Genomic DNA, 14661 nt, shown 5'->3' on the forward strand with positions numbered 1-14661 from the left:
AAGTATCATTGAATTATTTATATCATAGTGATGAGATAAATTATCCCATCAAAATAATGAATCTCGGAATAATTTGTTCCCAACCACTCGGCCCAAGTGCATGATGAGAATACTGTAATTTATAAAAGAGTGGTATGCCTTTTCGACACAGTATGTCAAGAAAAGAAGAGATACACCACTTACCAACTTCTGTAAGTTTGAGCATTAAGTAAAATCTGCAACTTTACAAACAATGAAATGCCACAAGTCATGCGGAAACAGGCTACGCTCCTTACAATCAAGTGGTTGAAAGCTCCTCTCTAGATAGGAAGCAGAACGCGTCATCACCTACAGCCCTTTCCTCTACCGGGGACTTCACACATACAAGAAAGTGATTCAAACTATGCTGTAAACAAAGCTATGCATACGCGAATCAGTCTAAAGTTCGATAACCTTTTGGTAATCACATCTCTAAGCCTTCTTCTTAAAAAATGATAGGATATTTCCTTGTTTAGGATCCTTATTTCCAGTTTTCTTGTTTCCTGCTTTACTGGCTTGATTTGTAGGTGCGGTACTTCCCAGAGCGGGAGACTTCTTAGCCATAGGTGCTCTGAAATAAACCGCAAGTCAGGTAAATACAAATAGTTTACAAAGTAATGTTAAGAGATTACTAACGATAGAAAGGAAGTCAGGAAAGAGTGACGACTAGAAAGGGCTCAAAAATGAAGAAGGTGCAGTAATTACGACGGAAGTTGCACGTAAACAAATAGAGATGACCTATAACAAACCCAATAAGTTCAAATCCTGAATACACCTCTGATCAAACCTTTGGCCAAGTTAATCGAGAATAGCTGAAATTCTCTGCAGACCCATTACATGCATAGCTTGGCTGATTTTAAGACCACAACAGCAATGTCATCCACTAGTTCAGCGTTTGTACACAGAAGGTAACGATAACCATGTCTTAACATTATCTTAGCTGAAATATATAGGAAAGTTTTGTATGTTTGGCTAGTTAGCATCAATGCTCTACAAGCCTCTCTAACATGCACATACTTTTAATTAGATGTCATTAATTTTATCTCTTATTAGGCCAAATACATACACAACCCCTTAAACTCACCGGATCTTTTTATTTAGACACCTTATCTAAAGGTGTGATATTGATGGAAAGTTTAGGGGATGGTCTATGTATTTGACCTTTCTTTTAATATATATTAGGACTTGGAATGTCCAAAATAAGAGCAAGCATGTAAACTATCATCAATGAAAAGACTGCAAAATAATGTTCACCTGTCACCAGTACTATTAACTGGATTGTTGTCAGCTTTCTTCATTGTATTACTGTCAGCCTTTATTTCTGTATCTTCACCTTCCCAAACAACCTCGGTCACTGGAGAGTGTAAGCAAATGAATCAATGCAAGAAAGAAAATCATTTAGGCAGTTATACTGGAATAAAAGCATAGAATCTGCCTGCTCTTAAGTAGAGAAATTAGTAGAGAGCTCATCATATTTATGTGAAAGGAAATGAATGCATATCATAAAATAAGTAACTATGGATCAAGAATAAAAATTCATTGAATGGTAGAACAGGAACTGACAAAATTTCAATGCAATCTTCTCGGATGGGTCAACTACTTAGCTCATTAAGAAAATTATCTATTATTCACTAGGAGCTTTCTTAAGATTGCTCTAAACGGCCTGAAAAGCAACAATCGGGAGGTTTATGACTATACGGTTTTCTTGAAGAAGCATAAAAATACATTATTAGATGCCTTTAATTTTTCTTCATCTTAGATCATAGTATAACACAAGTACAGTGAGGAAAAGTCAACTCACGTTCAACTTTATTCACTCCATCGCATGACCCTAACCCATGCAAACTGTTATACTCAATTTAGACAATTATATTTCATCACAAGTCATACCTTCTCTTCCACGTTCGTCAATTCGTGTCTTCATTACTTTTCTTCTTTTAGGGGAAGTTGGAGCAGCATTGGTAACTTCATCCTTTACAGCGGCATTCTTAAGACTTGCATGTTCTGAAATAATCTCTGAAGAATGCAACTTAGAAGACTTAGGTTCGCTGGTAGGTAAAGGTTTTCTTTCTTGCTCATGACTCCTTTTTGAGAATGTTTCTTGCTCATGACTCTTTTTTGAGAATGTTTCTTGCTCATGACTCTTGCTGCCAGCCTCCTTTGTTTCTTGCTCATGGCTCTTGCTGCCAGCCTCCTTTACTTTCTTGACTTCCCGCTTTTCCAGTTCTGGAGTACTAGGAGTTTGTTTTGATCCTAAAATAGATTTCTGCTTTGGAGGATCAGGTGAGGCTAGGTTGACAGCGTCCTTGAATTCATCTTCTTCATCCGAATAATCAAAAATTACCCTCCTTTTTCTATTCCCCTCACCATTTGATGTTCTCCTGATGCTGACTTGCTGATCATCGTCATCACTGATCCTATCTTCTACTCCTTCTGGAGTACATATCTGAGCCGCATTACCTAAGTAAACATATGTTCCAAAGGAAAGGAAGTGGTCAGTCAAGTGCAATTCATAACCCAAGACAAAAGAAACAAAACATAATGCAAATTCAATTACGAGACCAAACAGTGAAAGGTACAAACCAACAGGATTTGGTATGGCATCACTGGTAGCAGCTGAAACAATGTCGACTTTTGGCTTTGTAGGTACACGACCCCACATATTAGCCAATGCCCCACCATTTTTAGAACTTTTTTCAGACTGAACTGCCTTCTTAGCAGGTGGAAGTTGAGCAACTTTGTGTTTATCTGCGACAAACTTACTACCCTCTTCAGGACCTGATGTGCCACGACTCTCACTTTTGGCATCAACCACATGTGAAGATGGCACACTGGCACTAGGACTTGGTAGTTGAACCTTTTTCTGCTCAGGTTTCACTTGAGCAGTAGAGTTACTTTTACGAAGTCCTGATGCTTCACTTTTCACCTGAGGAACAGCATTAGTGCTTGGAATTGTTCCTCCACCGTTGCGCATGATGAAAGGATTAGAAACTCCACAAAACCTACAATACCAGTAAGCATTAGAAAGGGAACGAATACCACCCAGCACAGGTGCATTTCATAACATGGATTACCTAACCAATTTTGAAATAATAAATGGTTCTCAAAAGTCATAATGATACGCATATCAGGTGTGGGGAAAAAAGATGTTCACTCCAGAGCAGAAATAAAGGTTTAAATTTGAAGACTGAAACATAAGTACTATACCTATTATCAAGCAAACAATTATCAGCTGAGAGGGACTGCCTAAATAGCTCTTCGGCCTGGACAAATTCAGAATTCCAGAGGGCCACTGGATCCTTTGGGATGCAAGCTTGCACGCTATAGACCTGGACTGAGCAATCATCCGAAAATTCTTTCTTGGCTTCTGCATAGAAATAGCCGGCTGAGCTTTGATAAATAGTTGCAACAACTTCCCACAGAACCAGAGAGCATGAAGAAGAAGTAGAAATACATAAGACTTAACTTCTGGCATATCTCCATCAAAATGTCACACACATAAAAAGCTTAAGGAAAAGGTAAAATGGCATTTCTAACATGCTAGATTCAGACAAATGTCAACTTCTCAATAGCAGATGAGGGTAAGAAAGCTGCAAACAAACTTATGTAACAAAGAATCATCTTAATGCACTTCTTCATCAGAATTGATAGTCAACTGGTTTATGATGTCATGAGTTGGATAAAGGGCATCAATCCGATCATTTTTCTAAGTGACCAAAGAGAAACCTAATAGTCTCAAATTCTTCATCTTTGTTATTCGTTTCTTGCAGGATCAATAGAGTCAAACTACTTGCTAGATCTGAACAGAATCTCAACCACACCAAAAAAAGGCTGCATTTAAAGCTTGTATGACTTTTAGAGCTCTAGATTATCAGAATGCTGATATTGTCATTAGCATTTGCTGAACCAAATACTAAGCTTATGAATGCCAAACATACTTTCACTGTAACTAATCAAGGTAAATAAGACCACGGTTAGATTAAAGAGAAATCTTAGCCTTGTATGTAATGTTACAATAGCTTTGTTTCTCTATGAAGAAAACCTTTTCCACTTAAAATAACTGAGATTTTTAGTATGAAACAAGGAAGTGGCACCAAGAAGATACACATCTGTCTTTAGACAGATGGCAAAACAATGAAGCATAACGAGAATTTAGTTCAGCTATCAGCACCCAATACTGGCTTGACGAAGTTTTGAAGTTGATATATCACGAATATCCGTCATATGGTTCCAACTAAGGTGCTAAATTGGTAAGAGAATGACAAAAACAATAATAAAATATCAAAAAAGGGGCAACAAGCTCGCTCCAATGCAAAAATGATATTAAGGATAGAGAAGATACAACAGTGATAATGTAATGTACCGTGGAGCTTGCATCCAGTCAAATAAATTATTTTATAACAAAGTAACATTTAAAAGGATATCCAACCTGAGAGGTTAGCAGAAGAGACAAGTCTTATATGGTAGGTTGAAGGGCTATCTTTCAACCAGCCAGACAAGCTGTAGACCACTTCAAGACCACTTCCATGCTTTTCAACAAATTCCTGAAGCAACCTGTTGTAAACAATCAACTAGACTTAGCATTACCAGGTAACAAAAACATACTTCACAAAAAAAAATCATTAAAAGCTCTCACCTCTTTGCAGAATTTGATGACACCAAAAAATTTCGACTCAGCCACTTGTACGAAACCTGCAGGCCAATAAAGATAGAAGTTAAGATGATTGTGAAGTTAGTTAGTTACAACTCTAGTTGAGCAGCTCGTGATTCATCTTGTAATTGATTCCATTTCAATCTGTATATATAAACCTGTAAGAAGTACACTTGGGATTCACTGAATGAAATACAACTTCTCTCTCTCTCTCTTCTCTAAACTCTCTTCTTCTACAGTTAGAACTCTTGAACTCATTTCTTGATCTAGCTTCCATCTTCGAGAGCTATATAGCTCCTGGATTGTTTCTCATCCATTTGTTATGTGTGTATGCATCACTCCCCCTCCCCCCCACACACACACCCAACCACCACCACCACAACAACACATAAACAAAAACAAGGGGAAAGTCGAGTATTAAGAAGCCCTCTCTCTCACTGAAATGCCACAAACAACGCAAATAGAAAACTCTCTGAACCAAAAAATCTGTGCTGTCTCATCAGTGAAAAGTATCTCTTTTAAAAAAAACAGCAAGCAGAAAACTTTCTCAACTACAACAATGAAACTTTGGTGAAATAATGAAAAAGTTGGCATTTTCCTAGTCTTTTTTGAAATCAGTAACTTTGTATTATATCAGGGATCAAAACAGTACTTGTGTATTACTGAAACCATATTTACAATGGAGCTCTAGTGTCTTCTCTCTCTAGCTAAAAAGAATTTAAAACATCTGCGATACACACAGTATCTTTAGAGTAAATCTGATTACACCAAAAAAATAGCAATAAGATGAAGTTCAAGTTGATCTTCTGCACATCATTATTATTATTTTTTGATAACCAAGAAATTCGTGTGTGACCTGCCCTTTGGACCAATCACAACTTTCTAAACTTGGTGGATAATGGCCCACCCCTCTACCCTTCTCCACTTAAATATCGAGCTTTGCTTTGCATGGTGTGGGGCTTGAACCTTCGACCTAAGCCACAAATCCTCCACCTTTTGCCACTCAATCCTAGTCTTTTATTATAAAATTATCAAAAGTAAGGAGCTGATGGAATCAAGAATCCCCTTCAATAGGTCAATTATTCTGGAAATCATAAACATAACAATTGCAAGCAACAAACTGGAATCGGGGAAGGATAGTGTGTAGCCAGATCTTACCACTACCTTAGAAGGCAGAAAGGTTGTGTGTGATAAACCCTCAGTTCAAGAAAACAGTAGGAGTGAAGAGATCAACACAAGCAAAAAACTTTCTGAACTTTGTAAATCAATAAAAAATGGCATCTTTTTAGCAAAATTATCAAAAGTAAAGAAGCTGATGGAATAAAAAAAAAACCTTCAATGGGTCGATTATAAATGTAATTAGAAACACAAAAATCGAAACTTTATCATAAATTCAACAGTCAAAAAAGGAACAAAAACTGAAACAAGCTAAAGATATACCACTTGAAGTTTGTCTGATACAAGAGCTTGAATCTCATCGACGATGCCTAGGGTTTCGATATCCGCCATTATCGGGTACGTCTAATATGGGTCGGGTCAAATCTCACAGAGAAGAAGCGAGAATCCAAAATTTCCCCCCCTAAGGGCACTCTATTTCCCGCCATTGTAAAGGACTTGGGGAGCTTTTTATATGCTAGGGCCTAGAGATTTTTGGGAACTCACGTGCAGTTCACGTGCTTGGAGATAGTTTAGTCTAGCATTAGAGAATTTACAAATTTGATGTTATTTTTGTTGAAACGGATTTGGAACTTGAAGTTTATGAGATCAATTCTAGCCTTTTTGAGTTACTGGGTTCTATTTGGGTTCTGTCAAATTTGTACCTTATACTCTAACCCTGCTTTTACTCTGAATTTACAGTGTCATATTATTTAAAGTAAAAGATGATAATTGTGGTTAATTCCATTTTTTTAATAAATTATAACATGTTAAATTAAACTTATTTTGTAAACACTTTATCATATTGTCAATATATATATATATATATATATATATAGGTATGTGTCTTGTGTGTATTCAAACTTCATTTTTAAAAAAATAAAAATCCATCACAATCCGCAATTGCTGCCTTTCACATTAAGTAAATTCGCTCTTGTGCATTAGCAAAGCTCGCAAACCACATAGATGTAACCCGCACTAGGCAATTCAAATTGCGATATCTTTAGTCACTTTCTTTTTTAACAATGACAAAATGAAGTTTCTATTAAAAAGATCTTTTTGTATTTACTCGGGAGGAAATGAAAAGGAAAGCGACAAGAGTTGTAGTGAAGTTGAAAGTATTGTCTCATCATTAATTAGAGTTCACAGTTCAAGTCTTGCTCGGTACGAAGTCGCCTTGGTTAGGAAACACCTAAATCAATCATATTTGAAATAGAAAAAACAACCTGTAAAAAGATTCTAACGAGAAAAACAACATTGATCCATGTTGAATCATCTAAGTGTCAACTAGGTTCCAAACATTTTGGTATTTAGTTGTAGCAAACAATATCATTAATGATGGTTGAATGTTATCAATATGAATTATCTTTCTTTATAGTACAAAATAAAAATTTGTAATTACTACAAACACTTGGAAAGCATAAAGGCTCAGAGACTTGTGCCCAAATTCAAATCATGCAAACCTGAATATAGAAGGTGGATGATGGAACAATTATAAACAATCATCATCCAAGTAGTCTAAAGTTATTCGTTTTCCAGGAGATCGCTGAATAACTGGAAATTGAAGACGAACACAAACCGTGAACAACATGCACTAATGACATCCATCTTCATCTATAATCTTTGATCATGCAATTAGTCAATGCTTTTGCAGTTCACTTGCATCTACAGAGAGCTCAAGGTGGGACGCGGAGTGAAGAGGTAGACCTCCTCAAAGCTCCCCCTACATTACACGGGCACGAGAATCTTGAATATTGTCTTGTTAATTCTTAAGAATCTCAACCAGTAAGAGGGTGATGTGAACTTACCGAACCTTCCCAGCATAAGAAGGACTGTAATTGTAGATGAGGTTGTCAAGCACTTTGCTGGTAGCCGGCTTATTATTAGAAGATTTTCTAGCTTCACTGCAATTTACAAAGAAAAATAAATAAACAAACAAATAGAAGAGGCAAAACAAGAAGCACGGCTTTATTCAGAAATTGACAGGTTTCAGAATAACTTTGGTTCACTTCTTACTGCACACAGAGAGGGAAAGAACTGAGAAAGGAGCTAATAATTATGGATTAACATAAAGGGTTGTTCTTGTGCTTTTTTCTCATTTTCTTTAGTGACGTAATAAAACAGTCATCACTGGCGAGGTGAAGAGTAGGAGGATCGCCTTATAACTTCCCATCAGAAAAGCATGAGCTTTCTGAAACATTTATTGCAGTTTCCTTTTGTAAACAAATCGATATCAAAAATCAATTTCCAAAAATAAAATTAGAACATCATATATAAGAAATTGGAAAGCATTCTCCTTCCTCCCTATTGTGGTCTGAACAAATTCCAAGATCCCCCACCCTTACGGGACAAGAACACTTAGAAGAAAAGGTCAACACCTGACAAAATAGTTGGCAACATGTTGAGTCACTTGGATTGCATCCTCGGTATGTGGAATCTGTGATGAACCCCACTCGAAAACATTTTTCTGCAATGACCATGAGGAAGTAATGCAGTTAAATTTCAAACTTCTAGTGGAAAATGGCGTCAAAGAGCTTGAATTATCACATTAAGTTCAACCATTTCCTTCAAGAAATAGCCATGCAGGCATGTAAAACACCGTATCACTATTCCTCACTTAATAGAACCTTATAAGTCATGCAATCATTCCTATGGTCATCCCCGACTAGACATGGGAGGAACAGAATAAATATTGTTGATAATACCATTTCAAGAAATAGCCATGCAGGCATGTAAAAAACTGTATCACTATTCCTCACTTAATAGAACCTTTTAAGTCATGCAATCATTCCTATGGTCATCCCTGACTAGACATGGGAGGAACAGAATAAATATTGTTGATAATACCATTTCAGATACATAATTTTAAATCATGCATCTAGAAAAGAAAAGGCGTTATTAGAAAAACTGTTATCAGATATCTAAATTATAGGGAAAAGCAACAAATCCACAAAATAAAGTAAGAAACTGCAGCACTTAAGAAATGCTACCTGACATGTTATCAGATCTAACAACAATGTTTTCTGTACTTTAAACAACAACTAAATCCTGTTTGTCTCAGATGGAATTACAGACAAGACAACAGTAACCAAAGACAGTACCTCTGGGTGCCACTGGAGTGCAGTTACGGGATAGTGTTGTGCTTGAACACTGGAGACATAGACCTGAATCAAGTTTTTAAACAAATCAGAAAGAAAAAGGTTCAACACTTCAACTAGTCTATACTAGACTCTGTACAATTTGATGAGATTCTCACAGATATTTCAGAGGGGGGTGAAGGGATAAAATATGTCATGTACCTTGTTTTTCTTATCAACACTAGTTGTCAATACCCTGAAAAAGCCACACAGGTCATTATTTGCTTGAAGCTTTTCTGGTGATATACCAAACTGTAGCATGAGAAAACAATTTTTATTCAGCCTCACCACAGTAATCCAAAAGTGCCAAATAAGGTCCTTGGGACTAGGATAATACAGATAAAAATTGAAAGCCAAATTGCAATATCTAGCATACATAGAATTCATTCTAAGATTAGCATATATTCGTTTGAAACTGTTTTCACCCCCGTCATTGCACTAACATAGTCTTTTTATGCAGTGATCACGAATCGCTGGAAGAATGATTTGATCTACAACCATGAACCATACAATCTTAACCTATCAAAAAAGTTATTAATAATAATAAGGGCAGTTCTCTGGCCCAATGAGCATACACTACCCAATGAATCAGGATAAAGAATTTTTCTGATGTAATAGCAACAAAGTCTAGTTCATCTTTCAGTAAGGTATGACAAATACTCATTAGGAATATTAAGAATGTTGTCCAGAGAAATTGCAGTAGAGCTGCAGAAAGCAACTTGAATAAATTCTGCAGGCAATGAAACAGATATGGATGTAATCCCAAGGCAGGTAACTCAACAACAAAGATCCCAATTATTCGTAGCGAAACCAAGGAATCCTAGCATTTCTAAGTTCTAACCATTTCCAACCTGATACAAGACATAAAACTACACAAAGTAGCTGGAATACTTTTACTGTAACATTCAGGAGTAATCATGATCTCACAAAGTACAAAGAGTATCATCGTGAAGTCATCACAATCTCCACCTCGAGAAGAGAAAAAAGATGGTAAATCTTGTACTGACCAAAAATAATGTACAGAAATGGAAGTGCGACGAAAGGAAAAGAAAAACCTATCATGTGAAACGCACACGATGATTTTGCATCACAAGACAATGTGTACTCATCTTCTTTAGCAGCACAGGTGGAAACCTGCAGGAAACAGTTCATAGCCAATTGTCTATTGTCAAAATTAGAATTACCATAGGCCCCTTCACACATTATGAAACTGTTGACATAGGTGTCAAATAATATAAATATTCAATTCACATGAGTTACTATAGGCGTTGCTTTAAAAAAAAAAGGCAAAATGTGTCTTGTGACAGTTCAATCAGAATGCAGGCAGAAAAACAACAGACAATGCCTTCCCACTATGCTCATAACCTACTACATGAACTTGGTTGTGGATACGTATCCCGTTGCGGGTGGCCGGTGGGTGTAAGTATCCGGTATTATTACACGCAATTTCTTGCTAATCTCTAGACATATTTTCATATCTAACTAAGAGTTCGCATGCATATCACACCAGTTCAAAACTGGTGCTCCATGTATCATAGCTCATAATACCACCGATTCCCTGTAATTCTTTTAGGATCAGTCTTACAATCAAAACGACTGTTTCAGAACCACAGGTGCAAGAAAATATGGACACTTATAGCAAATCAAATTGCAATACCAAGTCTTAATCTTGGTTGTTCAAATATCCACACTTTCCTATTATGTGATAATTAGTACCACATAGGGAAAAAAAGGATTCTACAAACCATTTGAATTTTCTAAATCTGAAAACACACACATTACTTATGATTTTCTGTCATTCAGGCACTTGAACTTGGAAGTTTTTTTTAAAATCTAGCATTAAAGCCTTTAAATGAGGGTAATATGGGAGTTTCCCAAGTGGAACATAAATGGAGGAGGAAAGAAGAGGGAGAAAGAGAAGAGAAGGGAAAAAGAAACTAATAGTCAACGATAAGAAAGGGCGTGAAAGGAAATTTATACCTTCCAAAAACTGTTCCGTCAAATTTTATATTTTCTACAAATTGTACTGTAGACGCTTGATGCGATGCACTGAATTCCTCAAGAATGTTATTGTCCTATTACATAAAAAAAAAAATGTTAATATCAACATAACAGAAGATTATAGGAGTGAAACATTGAGCGGAGTTGTTTGGTTCACACAGGTATTGGGGAATAATGATCCCCTACACTACTTTAAAAGGTGGGAACATATCTCTCACATCATGTGTTTGGGTCATGGGTTACTTGAGAGAAACACGGTAGCTTTGATGTGTTAAATACTTTGCAAATTTATTCCAGAAGTAATTAACAAAATATCAACAAGGCATGAAATTATAGTCAAGTACAGTTAATTAGAATATTGTGAAATTGTGAAATTGGGCATGGGTAAAAACGAATTAGAACTCACTACACAAATTTAAATCAGAAAGAAAAAGCAAATATAATGTCGACCAGAATATATAATTCAATACCGATTACTGATATTATCTGCAGTTACTTCTTACTCCTCATCAAGATATGATCCAACACCCCTTTTTATGTTCTACCTCAAAACTGCCTTTGGAGTCTTCCCCAAAATAACTACGGCAGAATAATTGAATAATACCACAAACAACGAGCATCTTTATACCTATTCATAAAGATATTTGAATTTTTGGATATACTAAGAACACACAAGTATTAAGAGCTTAAACTTTATCCGGAATGTGTAAGCTTTTGTTGACTTCCCATAGAAATTTTACAATCTGTTAAAGTTTGTTCGCTAGTCCAGAGAATTTCACATCAAGTGTCTATAGCACAAATTACTCAGTGCTAAACAGTTCAGACTTCTTAAATTTAAGTGCCTTCTGATAAACTTAAGAGTACCGACTCTATCTTCCCATACACCCTCATTACCTTGGAGATGATCATTGTTAAAAGTTCAAAACCCAAGCAGATGGCAAGAAGAGGGAAATGCTCACCCGCGTCATTCTTCTCAAGAACTTTCTGCAATATCAGGAAAAAACTTACAATCAGTGTACAAACAATGTTGATACAAACATCTTCGAACTTAACAAAAACAACCCTTAAGACGATGATAATTAGCAGATAATGTATGTGAATTAAAGTATACAAGCTCGTAGATATCCTATTCAAAGTAAAAACTAGGGAATTTGTTTGTGTCAAGCTTTTGTCCAGGTATCATGCAGGTCCACATACAGGGTATTTTTCAATTGAAGAAAAAATGCAGCAGCAGCGACATGATTAGAAGAAAGTGTACAAACAGGAGAAAGTTACCTCGAATATTCCTTTAACAACTTCAAAGTAGAGACCCTTCTTGCTCCACCCTCCAGTGAAGATAATTCCATTAACTAGATTAAGTTTCTGCACATACATTGAATTAACATATGTGATATGCCACACTGCAAATGCGAAGATGACAGATAATAACATGCTTTGTCAGGTCTTTTATAATAGCATAGTGGTTTTTAGATACCTTCAGGCTAATATGTACGCAATCATCATTTATACACAGTAAGAAGTTAATGGTGGTGAAAGATAGAAGGGATTCTTATTATTTCCAAACACAAGAGCGAGAGCTAAAATTAGAGCAAAAATAAGTGTGAAAAAATAGACTTTGGGCCTAACTCAACCGCAAAAGTAAGCTCATATGGGGAGCATTGCCCAAGACCATATAAGGAGGATCACAACCCATTCTCTCAACCAATGTGGGACTTAACACTCCACTGCACGCTAGGATTGAACAACTAGAGTGTCAATAACATAACAAGGAGATCCAACATTAAGAAACATAACAATAGAGATCAATGGGTTTGACTTGATACCAAGTGAAGAAATGGGTTTTGGGCCTAACACAACCCCAAAAGCAACCTAATGAGTAGAGGATTGCCCAAGACCATATAAAGAGGGTCACAACCCATTCCTTCAACCATAAAAGGATGGTAAACTCTTAGATCAGATAAATCGACGTGTTTGGTCTATATAGAAGAGTCAGGCCCAGCGCTTGCTTGGAGATAAGATGGTGACATACTTAAATGATAAGGAACTAAGTAGTTTTGGGAACTTGGGGAAGGACAATCAGTAAATCAAATCAACTATATTTCAAACACAAACTAGTTGACATTAGCCATACAAATGCTTTTTGTATTCATACACTCTACTTAGACCCAGGGGAGGAGCCAACTTGTGGTCAGGGGTTCATCTGAAGTCCCTTCAACGGAAAAACATAATATTTCTACATGGCTAAAACTATTTTTTATGCATATATAGTAAATGTTGAATCCCCTTCACCTAGTTCATGTGTCTAGGGAAAATCCTAGCTCCACCAATGTTCACACCAATTTCATACTATAACAGACATGGACGTTCAGATGATTCATCATTAGAATATTATAGTTTCAACTTTTTGATAAAGTAAGTTAACTATCTACTATAACTTATTTATGCTCAAGTTCAATGCAGAGCTTTTTGGTTGTTAAGTTATATCAACAGCTCTAGTCCTTCTGATTTACACTAAAGTGGCTTCAGTAGCCCTCGAGGAGTCTGATTATTCTCTCGGTCTGAGCTTTCAAGGATATACTGACAGTAGGTCGTCTTCTAACATTACCTACTAGTTTCAAAAGTCAACTTCGTGCACATCATACACAATCACATAAATTGGCACGAAGAGAATAATAGGTACAGCTAAAATTAAAGGTAGGAAGTAAAATATTTACTTGATTGATAATTTCAGGAGGCTCTGTATATATAATCGGGATAACTCTAGCACCGGCCATTTCAGCAAACTTGACATAAGAAGCAGCTATGTATGAGACATCACTGTCGTTATTGAGACGACCGGAAGCTCCGTCGCCGGGATGACTAACAATTCCGATGACCGGCCGGTAATTAAGTGCCGGATCAGTCGCCGGACAGGTAGGAAAATTCAATTGGGACTCGATGATCTGGGGTTTCACATGAGTAGCCATCAATTGGATGAAAATTGTGAAAAATGGAATCAAAAAATTGGTTTCCATTTGCATCGATGAATTGATGAAATTTGAGGAGAATTGATTTTCTCCTCCTCGTGTTCTTTGAGTAATGGATAGGAGTATGAAAGTTACATCTTTAGTTTTTTATATGAAATATTTTTTTTATTGCTAGTTTTTTATTTGAACTATCTCGTTTTTCTAAATATAATCGATATATATATATATATATATATATATATGAAAAGAAAACAATAATTGAGGTATGCTTGATTAATAGTTGGGGATATTTTAGATAGAAATAAGGTATGCATCGGTGGATTCGATTCAATTTTATCTATTATCAGTTTGATTTATCAGTGTTCGGTTTTAAAATATGTTAAATCAATAAGATATTTTTTTTATCAATTTTTTATTTAACCAACATAAAAAGAACTCTACAAGTGTAACATAAAGAGAAATTAAGAGGAATAACATTCTTACTTTATTTTTTGACGTTTTGTATAATGTGAAGTTAAACTCAACGTCACCATAAAGTGTGAATAGAAGGCTAAAAAGCAAAGATAATAACTAGTAAGGTATTGAGATTAGTAATATTTATGGATGGATGAAGTAGTAAATTACTATAGTCTTAATGAGTTATCGATTTATCCAATAACTCAATATTGAGAAACAAAAACCAAATCGATAACCCGATAATTTATTTTTATAAAATTATTAAAAAATCGTTAAT

General features: G+C 35.9%; 3 protein-coding genes across 4 annotated transcripts in view; 1 reads left to right on the top strand and 2 right to left on the bottom strand.

The window, feature by feature from the left end:
• Positions 1 to 14471, top strand: part of LOC125817497 (multiprotein-bridging factor 1b) — a 62292-nt gene extending 47821 nt beyond the window's left edge. Inside the window, exon 5 of the mRNA XM_049497040.1 lies at positions 14460 to 14471. The gene's annotated coding sequence lies outside the window, so the exon portion shown is untranslated. The remainder of the gene's footprint in view (positions 1 to 14459) is intronic.
• LOC125817485 (sister chromatid cohesion protein PDS5 homolog C) lies at positions 185 to 6242 on the bottom strand. Of its 2 annotated transcripts, XM_049497021.1 has the most exons (9): positions 6110 to 6242; positions 4655 to 4710; positions 4448 to 4572; positions 3226 to 3385; positions 2602 to 3020; positions 2219 to 2478; positions 1909 to 2176; positions 1273 to 1372; positions 366 to 589 (listed from the first exon to the last, which is right to left on the bottom strand). In XM_049497021.1, exons 1-9 carry the CDS (start codon positions 6176 to 6178, stop codon positions 451 to 453), a joined length of 1596 nt encoding a protein of 531 aa, XP_049352978.1. In that variant the 5' UTR covers positions 6179 to 6242; the 3' UTR covers positions 366 to 450. The 2 variants fall into 2 exon arrangements, with proteins under 2 accessions (XP_049352977.1, XP_049352978.1); XM_049497020.1 differs by having other exon boundaries at positions 185 to 589; positions 1909 to 2478.
• LOC125817495 (gamma-glutamyl hydrolase 2-like) lies at positions 7113 to 14102 on the bottom strand. Its single transcript, XM_049497038.1, has 10 exons — positions 13677 to 14102; positions 12238 to 12324; positions 11857 to 11946; positions 10942 to 11036; positions 10035 to 10095; positions 9124 to 9213; positions 8926 to 8988; positions 8203 to 8291; positions 7633 to 7728; positions 7113 to 7547 (listed from the first exon to the last, which is right to left on the bottom strand). Exons 1-10 carry the CDS (start codon positions 13980 to 13982, stop codon positions 7490 to 7492), a joined length of 1035 nt encoding a protein of 344 aa, XP_049352995.1. The 5' UTR covers positions 13983 to 14102; the 3' UTR covers positions 7113 to 7489.
• Positions 14472 to 14661: the final 190 nt, after the last annotated feature.

Source organism: Solanum verrucosum, unplaced genomic scaffold, assembly GCF_900185275.1.
Source record: "Solanum verrucosum unplaced genomic scaffold, falcon-dt-bn FXZP01000280.1, whole genome shotgun sequence".
Classification (NCBI taxonomy): Eukaryota; Viridiplantae; Streptophyta; class Magnoliopsida; order Solanales; family Solanaceae; genus Solanum; species Solanum verrucosum.